Below are 15517 nucleotides of genomic sequence, written 5' to 3' on the forward strand. Positions count from 1 at the left end.
CAGACCAGTAACCTACTAACTGGCAGTTTACATTGTTTTAAATGTTTTCCTTGTCATCTCTTTCCTACAATAGCCCATGAGCCTCTTTGGGATTGGGGCATTTTCCAATCTTGGCACATTGTGGGTGTCACGGCATGCTTATTCAGTTAATAAAGGGAGGGGAATTGTTTTTTCACTTCAGATTTTGACTTAAATTTTGTAGAGCTTGGCTGAATTATTGCTACTTTTTTGGAAAGATTACTTACACCAGATTTTCAAAGTCCGTTTTGAATCTCTTTTTAAAAATGCTACTACTAAGAATGTCAGGTATTCCTTAGGCAGGAACTAGACATGTATATGTTGTCCGTTCAACTGCCCCCTGCACATCCCATCAGATAACATGCAGTTCCTTATTTATGAACTTTGTACCCTGAGGTTGGTCATACCACTGTCATTGGTACAAGCAATATATGATATTACATTGATACATTAATATGTCATGTATGGTATGATGTTAATACATCAATATGGTATTTTCATTTTATTTATTTTATTTTACTTATTTTTTATTTGAGAGAATGTGAGCAGGAAAGAGGGGCAGAAGGAGAGAGAGAATCCCAAGCAGGCTCCACACTCAGTGCAGAGCCCAACGTGGGGCATGATCCTCTGACCCTGGGGTCACAACCTGAGCTGAAATCAAGAGTCGGTTACTCAACTGAGCCACCCAGGTGCCCCTCAACATGATATTTTTAGACAGAAAGTGTTCATACTCGGCACCCATTATTGTTTAAGAATTCATTTCTCTGGTCCTTCTCTGTCTGTGTTTTAATGTTTAATAAGTAGATCATGTTAGGTGTTGTCAGTACAGAGCCTGCTTGGGATTCTCTGTCTCCCTCTCTCTCTGCCCCTTCCCTGGTCACCTGTGTATGCATGCTTGCATTCTCTGTCTCTCTCTCCCTCAAAAGTAAATAAACATTTTTTAAAAAGGAAGTGGATCATGTTAAATAGTAACTTCAATTAAATATAATTTAATTGGCTATTTTATTTTCTTCTGGTAAGTGGTAAATAATTTCTGTATGCCTCATTGATTCATGCCTCTGGATTTTTACATTTATAGGTTCTGAATATATATGTTGTTGATGATGATATTCCTGAGCTTAATGAGTATTTCCGTGTGACCCTGGTTTCTGCAATTCCTGGAGATGGGAAGCTGGGATCCATCCCCACCAGTGGTGCAAGCATAGACCCTGAAAAGGAAACAACAGATATCACCATCAAAGCTAGTGATCACCCATATGGTAACCAAGCCCTCCTGGAAGAAGAATGCTCTCTTCTCTGGGCATATTTGGTCTAGTTAAGAACTTCTGAAGGGATATTTTGCAAATGATTGCAATTGAACTCCTTTGGGTCCTCTAACTTGTGGGCTCTTGAAATTCTAAGCTGCCATTTTGAGGGACATTGTTTATAAAAGAAAATACAAAGATCAATTTCTGAAGTTTACAAATATATTTTGAAAGGTATATACAGGATTATTTAAAACAAAAAAAGTACTTTCATTCATGGCTTTCAAAATTTTTTTATTTAAAAAATTATCTTCTAGTGATATGTTAACAACTAATTAATTGAAATACTTTGTAATTTATATTTTACTGGCTTAAAGAAGTGAAGTTATCACTGTCTGTTTATATTAATTTCTTTTTGTGCTGCAAAGTGATAATTTTCTTAATTGTGGAGTTATCACAGATATCTGTCCTAACAAATTGAGACTGTTATTCTATATTGAAAATTAATAGTTTTTGGGCGGGGGAATAAAGCAAGAAAAACTAGTAAGAGTTCTGTGTAGGGAACCTGTGAGGCTCTTGAACTCTGATTTTACAGTTAAATTTTTCTTAAATGGGTTGCAAATCCTTTAGGGAGGCATTTATTATGTTCTGCTCTAAGTTTAAGAATGAATTCTAGAGACTCAAATATGAGATGCTTTGGGTAGAGACAAAGAAAATTTTAACTTATATTGAAACTTTACACATTCTGTGTCAAAAGCATGTTAATCAAATCTTCACTGAAGTCTTTCTAAATGAAAGCTCTCCGAATTTTATTCTGGTGGCCAAAATAATTGTGCAAGATTGTTTCAGATGAATTCTGAAGATGTTTCAGAAGAAATTCTTCCACAGATCACTGGGGTCAGAATGGCTCTCTGTGTCTTGCAGGCTTGCTGCAGTTCTCCACAGGGCTGCCCCCTGAGCCTGAGGACGCGATGACCCTGCCTGCAAGCAGCATGCCTCACGTCACCGTGCAGGAGGAAGATGGAGAAGTGAGACTATTGGTCGTCCGGGCACAAGGACTCCTGGGGAGGGTTCTGGCGGAATTTAGGACGGTGTCACTGACAGCATTTAGTCCTGAGGACTACCAGGTAAATCACTTAATCCTTTGGAAGCCATATTTATCAAAGAGACTCAGTCCTTCCCTTGCGGGAGTGGAAGAGACTTGCACTGGTCCCCTGTTATACTCAGCAAGCAAAATAAGCGTTGATGGATTGCTCTCTAGCCTGTTGATTTCTACGAATTCAAGTACTTCAGTCCTTTAACGCCTGACACTTAAGTAGCTCTCATACTGATAATTTCTCTTGTGTGTTATATTTGTCATAGTGTTCACTTATTTTACTTATTTTAATGTCACAGATTTTGATATATAGGGTATATATTTAAAATTCTATTTCTTAAACATTTTATTTTTTTAATATTTTAAAAAGTTTATATTTTTGAGAGAGGGAGAGAGAGAGCGAGCAAGCACCAGTGGAGGAGGGGCAGAGAGAAAGGGAGACACAGAATCTGAAGCAGGCCTCAGTCTCCGAGCTGTCAGCACGGAGCCTGATGTGGGGCTTGAACTCAAGAACTGCGAGATCATGACCTGAGCTGAAGTTGGATACTCACTCGACTGAGCCATGCAGGCACCCCTCTTTCTTCAACATTTAAAAATTTTTTAATGTTTATTTATTTTTGATAGAGCGAGCGCATGAGCAGGGGAGGAACAGAGAGAGACGGAGACACAGAATCTGAAGCAGGCTCCAGGATCTGAGCTGTCAGCACAGAGCCTGACATGAGGCTTGGACTCACAAACTGTGAGATCATGACCTAGCTGAAGTCAGACACTCAACTGACTGAGCCACCCAGGTGTCCCTTAAACATTTTAAACCCTCTTGTATGCTTCCATCAAACAGGTCCAAAATTGTAACGAAATTGTATATCCATGTCTTTTCCATTTGAATTATGTTATTCTCCAAGTGAGAAGTAGTGTGGCACTGGCAAACAGAAGCTTGGGATTTTGAGCTGGACCAGACTGGGTTTCAACTGGTCTTCTAAATGTGTGACCTTGGGAGCCTCAAATCTTCCTAACCTTAGTGTCCTTATCATTAAGAGGAGACCATGTCTACTGGGCAGAATTGCTCTGAGGATGGATGGCAGCATTTTAAGTGTCATGTAGTATACATGGCACATACACAGTGACATTGTTACCACTGCCTATTCTTATTATCACCAGTATTCGTTCATATTAAGCAAATGCTCATGATTTCTTCTTGGCTGTACTTCTCAGGATGTATTTTCTATCCTTCAACATCTTTATTTTCCCAAAGAGTCCTCTTTTTAAAATTTAATATTAGGGGCATCTGGGTGGCTCAGTCAGTTAAGCGGCCGACTTCGGCTCAGGTCATGATATTGCGGTCCGTGAGTTCGAGTCCCACATCAGGCTCTGTGCTGACAGCTCAGAGCCTGGAGCCTGTTTCAGGTTCTGTGTCTCCCTCTCTCTGACCCTCCCCCATTCATGCTCTTTCTCTCTGTCTCAAAAATAAATAAACGTTAAAAAAAATTTTAAATTTAATATTAGTTTCCCTCCTTCTTCCTAATAAGACCTGCACAATAGTTTGGAGTTCAGTAATTTGTATATAGTTTTCTGTTCAAACCTCAGAAACCTTGCCTAATTGAATTCAATTAATTTTGGCTGTAGTCCAGTGGGCAAAGTTTTCTCAGATTTCTTCTTTCTTAGACTCTTTTTCTTGGGCAAGTTCTATTTCTCTTGCCTTGACATTTATTGTATTTTTAATTAATTTGATATATAACATATTCCATAAGACATTACAGCTTAGCTTAATATTCTCTGCATTCTCTTAAAGAAATACTTTAGTCCTTATATTGGTGGTCTCCAATTTCTAGTTATTCTGGAAATCCCCAATCTCCAGTTGGATTATCATTTTCTTTAATAACCAAAACAAAATAAAGCAAAACGTATGCCCCTATATTTCATGACAGTCAGAAAACTACTACCCTTGAAGACATTTCTGATGATTTTTAGGGTACTTGGATGTCCTGTTTGTCACTGGTTTTCACTTTGAACTGTAATCTTTGCTTTTCCCTGAAAACCTGGTAACTTCTTCACTTCTCTATGATGGGTTAGCTCTTTCTGGTCTGCATTAGCATATAAAAGGAAGACTTTTTAGGCTATGTGTGTGAGTATGCAAGTGTCAGGGGAAGGAGGGAAAGTGCCAGGAGGGATCCTCTACTGAAGAGGAGACAATTGCATATCAGATATCACTGTTCTTAAGCTTATTCTCATATATTGAGGTACACGTGGTCCCCACCATCCAGGTGCTTACTCCCAGCTCTTGAGAATGATATTAAATAGCTAGTTAATGACTGAATCACAGTTACAGAAATGTTCAAGGTTGGTACTATGGGAGAGAAGTGGATATTGACATAGGGTAGTGGAGGTGGCCTTTTTTGGGGGAAGTGATAGTTATGCTGAGCTCTGAAGTTTAAAGAGGAGAAAACTAGCAAACTAGATGAAGCTGGAGGGAAGAACTACCTGAGATCTCATGGTAAAATGGCATGAGTAAAATGGTTAAATGGCCCTAATGAGGAGCAGAAAGAAGACCAATGTTTCTGGAATGTGGACAGATAGGTGTCATGATAAAAGATAAGGTAAACAAGGGCCTGAATCTTCCTAGGCCTTAGATCTCATGCTATATTTGTGCCTTATATTTTAATAGCAAGGAGAAGTAATTGAAAGGTGTTATATATTTATGAAAGATTATGAAACTGAACTGGGGAGAATGGATTGGAAGATATAGGCACTGGATGCCGAAAGGCCAGTAAGGAGTCCATTTTCTAGAACAAGGCAAAAGGTGTTAGTATTTTGGACTAGGTAGATCCTGGTGTAGATGTAAAGAAGTAGGTGGGCTCAAGAAGTGTGTCAGAGTTGAAATGGCAGGACGTGAAGGTTGTTTATTGTAAAGGATAAAAAGAAGAAGGTGTCAAAAGTGACCCCCTAGTTCCGGGCATGAACAACTTGCTGCTGTATAATTTAGTACTGTGGAGAGGATTGGATAAGGCATAGATTTTTTAAGGGAAAATTATGACTTAAAAATTCTGACAGAAATTATAAGAAAACTTTGAAGTAGGCATTAAGATTTAAGTCTAGATATAGGGGTTGGAGAGAGGAATTTAAGAGTTGGGAGCATATAAATAATATTAAAAGCCTAAGCCTATGGTATCCTTGTCTAGAGAGAGTCTAACAAACAGCAGTTTTTAGAGGTCATAAGGAGACTGTTAAAATCAGTAATGAATACTAAAAAGGATGAGTTAGAAAGGTAAGGAAAAATGGCGAGTGTGATATGGAATACCAGAGAAGAACATATTTCTGGAGAGTTAATGGCTAATTGTGTAGGATATTACAAAGGTCAAGTTAAGATGGTTTCCTTAGACAGTCAAATATTATCTCTGTTGTTAACACTTATAGAATTACTCTATTGATGATTACCCTCTAGGCAAAGTTAATTACTTCCTTCTTGAGCAAACTATATGTATTTTACAGCTGTTGTTATTCTATTTGAATTATTATATTACACAGTTAACATTCCTGATAGAATCTTCTCCATCTCACTAGAGATTTGTCTTGGTTATTTTTGAATTCCACGCATTTAAAATGGTGCCATTGTACACGCTGTGCGTTTGGTAAATATTTTTAAAAAGTAAATAAATGAATAAGTAAATTGGTACTTGGGTTTCTTAATTTAGCTTTAAGGCCATTAATGGCTCCTGAGAATGTAATATAGTTTGTCCATGCAAACTAACACTAGAAAAATTTGAACAACTTTAAGGTGTATTCTCATGTCTTGAGGGGACAGTGTTTTTTTTTTTTTAAGAGATAATGAAGATGGGAGTAAAAAAGGACTGTAAGACTTTGAATTTAAATAACTTTTTGTTTTTCCTGTAGTATGTGAACTTTTGTGATGGGAGATCTATCTGGATGATGAATTGCAGTTGCAAGTACAATCAAGAAAATGTTGATGCCCAATAGACTGATATTTATTGTTTGGAGAAATCCTTAGAATGAAAACACCAAAATGCTGTTGTTAGGCACTGAGTAATTACATTACTCAATGATATAATTTGAATAGGTCTAAATATACTTGTCAAGAGACATGTGCATTGAATTAATTTAGGAATTTGTGGTTTTCACATATTCAGATATCTCATTTGCCTTGACTGTCTTTTTGATGAATAGCTAAACAAGAGAAATAAAAATCTATCTGCTTTATTTAGTTGTGGAGAATATTTTTTTAGAATTTGTATTGAACACTATCCATATCCACCTAAGGATTTTGAGGTTTATATTCTTATTATGTTATTCTGTTTCAGTATTTACAACAATGTGGGACATAGTAGATACTCATTGTGCACATTAATATTCAGAATAATTATAATCTAATGGATAAATGTTTTGTTTGTATTTCAGAGTGTTTCTGGTACCTTAGAATTTCAACCAGGAGAAAGATACAAGTACATTTCTGTTAACATCACTGATAATTCTGTCCCTGAATTGGAAAAATCTTTTAAAGTTGAGTTATTGAACTTGGAGGGAGGAGGTAAGCTGGTGACTCAAAAGTGTCATATATTTGCTTGTCCATTCACCTTGATGATAGTAGATTCTATTAAGGAAATGCAATTCTTTGAATCAATGTAACATTTTTTTTAAATGAGTGAATTACTAGTTTTTGGAAAGAGCACCCTGAAGATTAATAATTACTAATATACTAATAATTGTATGGTAGACAGTTTCTGATGGAGAGTCCCTTTCTTTTATTGGTAAAAAGAAAATTTCCATCTTTCCACATAAAGTTAGAATATTGGTTTTAGAAATCAATATTCAACTCATAGTTTTATTTACATAGACTTTTGCTGTGAGGTTGGTTAATTCTGAGTTAATATTTCTAACGTTTATTATAAGGACACCATCTGTTCGTATTGTTTTTCCCCTTTTATTATCCATTGGTCTTTTCCTAAAGTAGATGTGCTTTTAGCATGAAGTAGTATAATTGTTCTCATTCACCAAATCATAGTTGTCATTTGTAGTAGGTGCCCCTAAAATCACATCTTTCCTTTCTCCCAATTTTGGATTTTCATAGTAGCTCCTTCAGAGCTATTTCCACATGTAGCCCAGGTAAAAACTAGTCCTTTCAGTTAATTTATTATGAGGTGATTATCAATAAAACAGATCAGCAGTACTTTGTCTTCAATTATGATATTCAAAATCTCCAATTTTCATAGATTATTGGAGTCAGAATTCATTTTGTGGCAAAACCCATCTGCGCTGGAGAGAGGCTATTTATAGTCTTTATCCCATTTGGATGAACTATTTATATAGATTTCTTTGCAGAAGTGTTAATGTATTTGATATTCAGGTACTGCTTGGGGTGTTATAGAATATATATGATGTGCATCATATTCCCTTTATAAATGTAAGAAATTGAGAGTTGGTATGGAATCAGCAGGACATTTTCTTCCGTTACAAAACCTTGTATTATCATCTTGTTATTATCTTCATGTTTTAGTGAAGAAAGTTACAATACTGTATAAGCCATCCAAAGGGAGAGATTGAGTAAAATAGAAATATTAAAATTGTCTTTTACTGTGTAATGAGACTTTGGAGTAAGTATGCAGAATTTCCCCACATTTCCTTTCCCTGTGTTCACAAAGCCCAAGGTGAAAGCAAAGGAGGCCAAGCCAGGAAAGGGACTAAATAGTGCCACAGGTTGGTTGACTGCATAGAACAGTATAAATATGCTGAATGGCTCTTTTTGGAGAGCGACATGTAAAAATGCCAGCCTTGTTTGTCCTCCAGAGACAATTACTCGCATGTCTGAATCATTATTTTCATGACAGGATTTCATTAATTAGAGGTCACTATAAAACAGGTGGAAAGTTGTTCTTTGTATCACTTGTAGCTAATAGTATGTATTTAATAGAGAAAATGTTAGTGATCATTATTGATTAGTAAATAACATTAAATATCTTCAGAAGTAATATTTGTCACCATAGTGATTTTATGTAGAAACTTCTCCCCATATGTTTAGAATATGCACTGTTCTGTTACATGTTAATTGGGCATGGGTACTCATTTGAAAACCAGTCTTGCATTCTCTTAGTAAGCAATAGTGGCAGACAGTCTTCATTTTCCCCTCAGTGAGTTGGGATTGGAGGTAAAGGGATCTAGGTACCAGCTTCTATTCCCTGAGTCATAACTAGGGACTGCCTAAGAAGTGCAGTATTGTGGGGAGTTAAATTCTTTTGATAGCCACCCACATAGATATTTTATGTTATTCAAGGTACATTGGTGTTGAACTTCACCATCTCTCATGATGTGTAGGTAATATAGGGGATGCACTGGATATTCCCTAAAATTCATTTTGTCTCTTCAGTCTCTAAGGTGATTTCAGATGTGTGATGTTGTAAATTCTCATGTCTAGTGTATCCCATTCCTGTTGAGGGGAAGAACAGAAGAGCAGGGCAGATTTTAAAATAGCATGTCAAAAAAAAAAATAGCATGTCAGTCAGGCATATAGGTATGGATGTGGACTTTCTTCTCTTACTCCTCTTCTTTTCTACTGCTACCATTACTACCCTTCCTTTCTTCTTTGTTTGTAAACATTTGATAAATTAATGAGGGGAGTATAAGATGTATTGGAAGTGAAGGTAATGCTACTTTCTCTTTATCATAGTCTTTACATATTGCTGAAGTACTTTATTCTTTACATTATTTGTTTGGTTTTTACAACAGTTCTGTACAAAGCAGCACATTTTATAGGTGAGAAAACTGAGATACCAAGAGGTTTAATGACTTGCTGAAGGTTTTCCAGTGGGTATCTCTCACAGCCAGGTGTGAAGTAGACTGTTTTACACCACTTGCCGAGGCTTCTTTCTACCATGTCAGTGGCAAAAGGGTGCTCAAGTCTGAGGATGGAAAATAAAGTGGGAATTTGAACGTATGGCTGGAGGAAAACGTTGGGCGCATTTCCCTAATTTTGAGTTTGATTCTTGTGAATGGTAAGGTGACTCTGTCATAGTCGTATAGGCCTGACTGTGGTCATACACAACCACAAATATTTTAAAAATATTTAAAATGTTAAAAACAATATACATTGCTTTAAGTAAGTGATTTAAAAAGAAAACTGGTCAAGTTGGCAGAAATGAGAAATACCAATTTACAACTTATTGACATGGAATATTTCCTAAAGCTCTGGACGAATTTTTAATAAATTGGTAGCTTGACTAGTATTATACTTTTACCACTTAAAATAATTTATTTTCTATGGAAGAATGCATGTCATTGGGTGAATATTACTACATTTTCCTCTTTTCTGGATATGTTTTAAGAGCTCTCCATTTTCTCACTGTGTCAATGTGTATTGTGTGGGTGTGTGTGTCTCTGTGTCTCCTTGTGAAGTGACTGAATTCTTTAGGGTTGATGGCAGTGGTAGTGGTGACGGGGACATGGAATTCTTCCTTCCAACTATTCACAAACATGGTAAGCAGCTGTTCCAAGGTCCTGTACTAGTCTACATTTTATTTTAACTTTGTAGAGACAACAATACTAACCAATTATTTATGCCTACTATGTGCAGGTCCTTTACATGTTTTCTCATTAACCTTAACAGCAACTTTTTGAAGTATTATTTGCTCTGTGTTACAGTTACCTAGCTAGGCAAGTGATCAAGCCAGAATCAAATCCTTGCCTGCCTCCAAAGCCCAGACTTTTCTTTATATGAACCCAATACAGTCGGTTTCCTGATTCTGCTTGCAATAGAAATTTTGCTTGAATATCATTTATAAAATGATTTTTGAAAATCTTTTACATAGCTTTGAATACTTAAAGAGAGATAAATAGAACATTTATATTTTCGTGTTAAATGTATCATGTTTATTTGCAAAAAGAATCAGCAGTCTTTGTATGTAGCATTTAATCAAAATATATGGGAAAAAGAAATCAAGGAGGCAATAAATGGGGAGAATTAGTTGCCAATCATTGGGAGGATATACTGAAAAGAGAATGCATTTGAAGTAGATTCATATGCCAGCATGATTCAGGTTTTTACCTCAGACATTTTTTTTTTTTTGTATTGGGAGAAAACAAATAGAATACTTATTTCTTGAGGGAGAACTCTTTCTAATCTTCAGATGTTCCTTTTCACAATTTCAGGTTTTATATTTTAGGGTCAGAACTCATGTTCCTACCCCTCTCATTCCTAACTTCCATCAATGCCTCATGGAGCCACTGTATTTCATTACTCTGTTACTTTTGGAATTCCTCATTTTTTCTCATCTGCATATATTAATACAACATAAAAGTTGAACATACTTCTTAGGAAATAATTCAGTACTTCTTTAGATATTGGCACCTCTTTAGTTACAAGATTAGAATATTTGGGGCCAAGAGAGGTAGATCTGTAGTATTATAATATGTTGAAAAAATAGGCCTCAAGAATCTGTTTAGCCAGATTGACAAAAATCATAGGGAAACTCTTTCATAAAGGCAAAAGTCATTTGGCTCATGTTCTTCTGAGGTCAGCAAAGGTTGTGGGAGACTTTCCTCATATACTCCGTGTGGAAGAATGTTCTCTTTCATAGGGGAGAAAAAGAAAAACAAGTTTTCCTTATTCATCTCCAAGTGCTTATACAGCACTTGTATATCACGTTGGTGCCAAAATAGAGAAAGGTCATAAAAGCATGAATATGTGTGGCAACCATTTGTGTCTGCCTTTCTTTCTAAAACAAATTAGAACGTACTCAATGAATGGAACAACTCTTTTCAAAAAGTTGTTCCTTAGCTTTTCTTTTGGTTTGCAAATTACTTATTAACATTTTCTTGCTATTTGTTGGAACTTATTCATGCAGCCAGTCTAGGAGTGGCTTCACAAATTCTAGTGACAATTGCAGCCTCTGACCATGCTCATGGTGTATTTGAATTTAGCCCTGAGTCACTCTTTGTCAGTGGAACTGAACCAGAAGATGGGTACAGCACTGTTACATTAAATGTGAGTACATTTTTTTCCCTGCAGCCTTAGACATTTTGCCTACTTTTATTTTTTTCCCGAAGTGTACTTATTTGAGAGAGAGAGAGTGTGTGAGCAGGGCAGGAGTGGAGAGGGGGAGAGAGAGAATGCCAGGCAGGCTCCTCCTTGCCAGAGCAGAGCCCAACCCAGGGCTCGAACCCATGAACCATGAGATCGTGACCTGAGCCAAAACCAAGAGTCAGATGCTCAACCGACTGAGCCACCTACGCACCCCCACTTTGTCTTCTTTTAGAACTGTTTTATTGTATTATGAAGGTGTCCTTTATGTTATTTTTTTTTTCCTTTTTAGGTAGAGGGGAATGAGCCTAGTGGTACATACAATACAAATTGATCATTGAATAGGGATTTGAATAAAGATTTGTCTTTTTATGTAGTTTTGCATATAAATTTATCTTGTGATTCTGAGGAATCATAACTCTTTAAGGAATATAGTGGAGCTATACAAGTGATATTTTATATAGATGTTGTACTAATTCGCTTAGGCTGTGGTAGCAAATGTCTCCTAAAGCTCAGTGGCTTAATATAACAAAGATTTGTTTTTCCACTCATGGTATATCTGCAACTTAACTTAGCAGTTGTCAGTCATTGAAGGATCAAGGATACAGAGGGAACAGCTCAGTGAGTCCTTCTGTCTTCATGGTGGTTGGTGGGGTGGGAGGGTTGTAGGGAGGGGTTGGAATGTGGATGTAGAGAACCTCATACTGGCTCTTATAGTTTCTTGTGATTCATAACATTTCCATTTACACTTTTGTGGTCAAAGCAAATTACATGGCAGTGCCTAATGTTAACGGGTAGAAAGATGCAATCCTATCTCATCTCTCTCCCAAAGAGAAAGAAAATCCAAAACATTTATGAACAGCACTAATAATGAAAACTCTCTGTAGTGTGTGTGTGTGTGTGTGTGTGTGTGTGTGTGTGTGTGTAGGTGTGTGTGTGTGTGTGTGTGTAGGTGTACTTCCTACACTGCTTTGTTCCAGTTAGGAATTAAGCAGAATTCTATTGTTAAGCAACTGGCATGAGCTAGAAGCTTGCTCACCTTCCTCAAATTTTATGTAAATAATGAAGAAAGATCACTCAAAATACATCCCTTAGCACTCTTGTGGCAGATATTCAATATTAGAAAGGATAACTATTCAAAAAAGAAAAAAAGAAAAGGGATCAAGTTTTATAAAATTGTTGTCTTGAATGTTACTCTGATTAACATTCAGATTTAAGTATAAATAAAAATTATTATTTGGGACTTGGAGTAATTTTAAACCTCTTTTTACTCTTCTTAACATGTTACTGGCAAAAGCATTTCTTCTTAAATATATTTTATCAAACCTTGGGTGAAATACTTTTTTTGGTGAGTTTTCCATATTACATTGAAGATAAAAGGAAATAATTTGTTTTCTGAAATGAGTTTTTGTCTAACTTTTCAGAAAATATCATTCATTATTCCTTACAATGAAGGGTATACCATCTTGCAGTAAAAACAAAAATATTCATGAATGTATTTAAATATAATAAATTATAGGGGCACCTGGGTGGCTCAGTTGGTTGGGCATTTGACTCTTGATTTCAGCTCAGGTCATGTTTTCACATTTTGTGGGTTTGAGCCCCGCATTGAACTCTGCACTGGTGGTATGGAAGCTGCTTGGGATTCTCCCTCTCTCTCTGCTCCTCCCCTGCTTGTGCTCTCTCTGTCTCTCTCAAAATAAATAAATAAACTGTAAAAAATATATACATATATAATAAATTATTAATTACATTTGCTTCATTACTAATATTGCAGAAAAGATACAGCTGTAGGTAGTTTAGTTAGAAGCTAAAAATATTCAGTCAATTTGTAGCTTCATGCAACATCACTTTTTTTTTTTTTTTTAATTTTTTTTTTTTTCAACGTTTATTTATTTTTGGGACAGAGAGAGACAGAGCATGAACGGGGGAGGGGCAGAGAGAGAGGGAGACACAGAATCGGAAACAGGCTCCAGGCTCTGAGCCATCAGCCCAGAGCCCGACGCGGGGCTCGAACTCACGGACCGCGAGATCGTGACCTGGCCGAAGTCGGACGCTTAACCGACTGCGCCACCCAGGCGCCCCAATGCAACATCACTTTTTAAGTTGACTCTCTGAGGGTCTTCAAAGATGGGTAGTACTTCTTCCCTGCCATCAAGAATCTTATAGTCTCTTTTTTTTTAATGTTTATTTATTTTTTGGACAGAGAATGAGCAGGGGGAGGGGGAGAGAGAGGGAGAGACACACAAGCCGAAGCAGGCTCCAGGCTCTGAGCTGTGAGCACAGAGCTCAACGTGGAGCTGAAACCCACAAGCTGGGAGATCATGAACTGAGCTGAAGTCGGACACTTAACCACCTGAGCCACCCAGGTGCCCCTAGAATCTTATATTATTGATAACAACTTATAAAGAATAAAATAAAAATTGAATATACTGCTATCATTCTATATTTAAAAACCTCTAAATCAATGACTTTAATCCCTCTTTTAATACATTTTACCATTAAATATCTTCTAGATTCTGAGAAACCATGGAGCTCTGTCTCAAGTGACTTTGCTTTGGAGCATAGACTCTGATCCTGATGGCGATCTTGCCTTCACCTCTGGCAATGTCACATTTGAGATTGGGCAGAAGAGTGTCAACATCACAGTGGAAATACTTCCGGATGAAGATCCAGAACTGGATAAGGCCTTCTCTGTGTCAATCATCAGTGTGTCCAGTGGCTCTTTGGGAGTTCACACTAATGCCACATTAACAGTTTTGGCTAGTGATGATCCTTGTGGGGTCTTCATCTTTTCCGAGAAAAATAGGCCTATCAAAGTTGAAGAAGCAACCCAGAATATCACACTATCAGTGATAAGGTTAAAAGGCCTCATGGGAAAAGTCATAGTCACATATGCAACACTGGATGATATGGAAAAACCACCTTATTTTCCACCCAGTATAGCCAGAGCAACTCAAGGAAGAGACTATATGCCAGCTTCTGGATTTGCTCTTTTCAGAGCCAATCAGAGTGAGGCAACCATAACTATTTCAGTTTTGGATGACGATGAACCAGAAAGGTCGGAGTCTGTGTTTGTTGAACTCCTCAACTCTACTTTAATAGAGAAAGTACAGAATCGCCCAAGTAAGTAACCACTAGTGTGTTTTTATTATTATTATTGAGGTAAGAATCCTAAAATAATAAGAATTGGGTATAGCAGAAAATTCTCTAAAAATAGTAAACTCTGACTCTGAAAGCATCATCATACAAAAGTTGATCTATAAGGCAAATGGAAGTGGGACACTTGAAAACAAGAAGTCATGTTCTACAGGTCTCTAATGTTCCCAGACTAAATTTTTAAAAGCTTCTATGTAATCCCGTGCGAGTGACCTTTAGTACTATTGTATTATGTATTACAGCTTCAAAATCATTCTAGAATTAATCAGGGGATTTCAGGGACAGTCCTGGTAGTAAGTAAGATCCTGAGCCTCCCTCACTTTGATCCACTCTGGAAGATTCCCTAACTCATGTAGCCTCTTTGGTGATGAGTATGTAGATCCAGCAACTGCATGAGGGGAGGGGGACAGGATTGTGTAGCAGTAAGAAATCCTGTAAATTTGTGAGTCACTGAGAGTTGAGAAGAAAGCACTAGTTGGGGATAAGAATGAGGAGTGACGCACGTTGGGCAGAGGATCTGGTGCAGCAACTTCTTTTGAAAAGTAGCAGCCACTCCCCTTGGGGTTGTGGCTCAGTGGCTTTGTAGAGAGTCTGGTGGCTACTGGTAGAGAGCATGCCTGATGCTTGCCGAGCTGAAAGCGGTTACTGTGTTAATATCTCTCTAAGCGGCCATGTAACTTTTAGAAACGTGTTTTTAAATAAAGAGAAAAATCTAGAATTCCTGGAATAAGGGAACAAGGAAGATTAGTGACATTAATTTGATATTAATTTAACATCAGTTTTACAGCAATATTTATAAGAAAACAAATAAAACCTTCTTAAGGAAGCTGGAATTACGTATTCCAAAAGTAATATTCCAAGAGCTACATGTTGACTGTGTTTTGCCATATAAATTAAGTTTTCTCATAAATAAATTTCTTCACCTTACTGTAATACCTAGATGGATATACTATATAGTGAGCAGCATTCTTGTCCACA

The 15517-nt window shown here is 37.0% G+C and overlaps 1 protein-coding gene across 1 annotated transcript in view; it reads left to right on the top strand.

The window, feature by feature from the left end:
• ADGRV1 (adhesion G protein-coupled receptor V1) overlaps positions 1–15517 on the top strand; it is a 568614-nt gene that overhangs the window by 93743 nt on the left and 459354 nt on the right. Inside the window, 6 exon segments of the mRNA XM_045497872.1 lie at positions 1097–1277; positions 2187–2389; positions 6769–6898; positions 9757–9837; positions 11205–11344; positions 13897–14506. Coding sequence (XP_045353828.1) covers positions 1097–1277; positions 2187–2389; positions 6769–6898; positions 9757–9837; positions 11205–11344; positions 13897–14506 — 1345 coding nt within the window.

This window comes from Leopardus geoffroyi, chromosome A1 (genome assembly GCF_018350155.1).
Source record: "Leopardus geoffroyi isolate Oge1 chromosome A1, O.geoffroyi_Oge1_pat1.0, whole genome shotgun sequence".
Lineage (NCBI taxonomy): Eukaryota > Metazoa > Chordata > Mammalia > Carnivora > Felidae > Leopardus > Leopardus geoffroyi.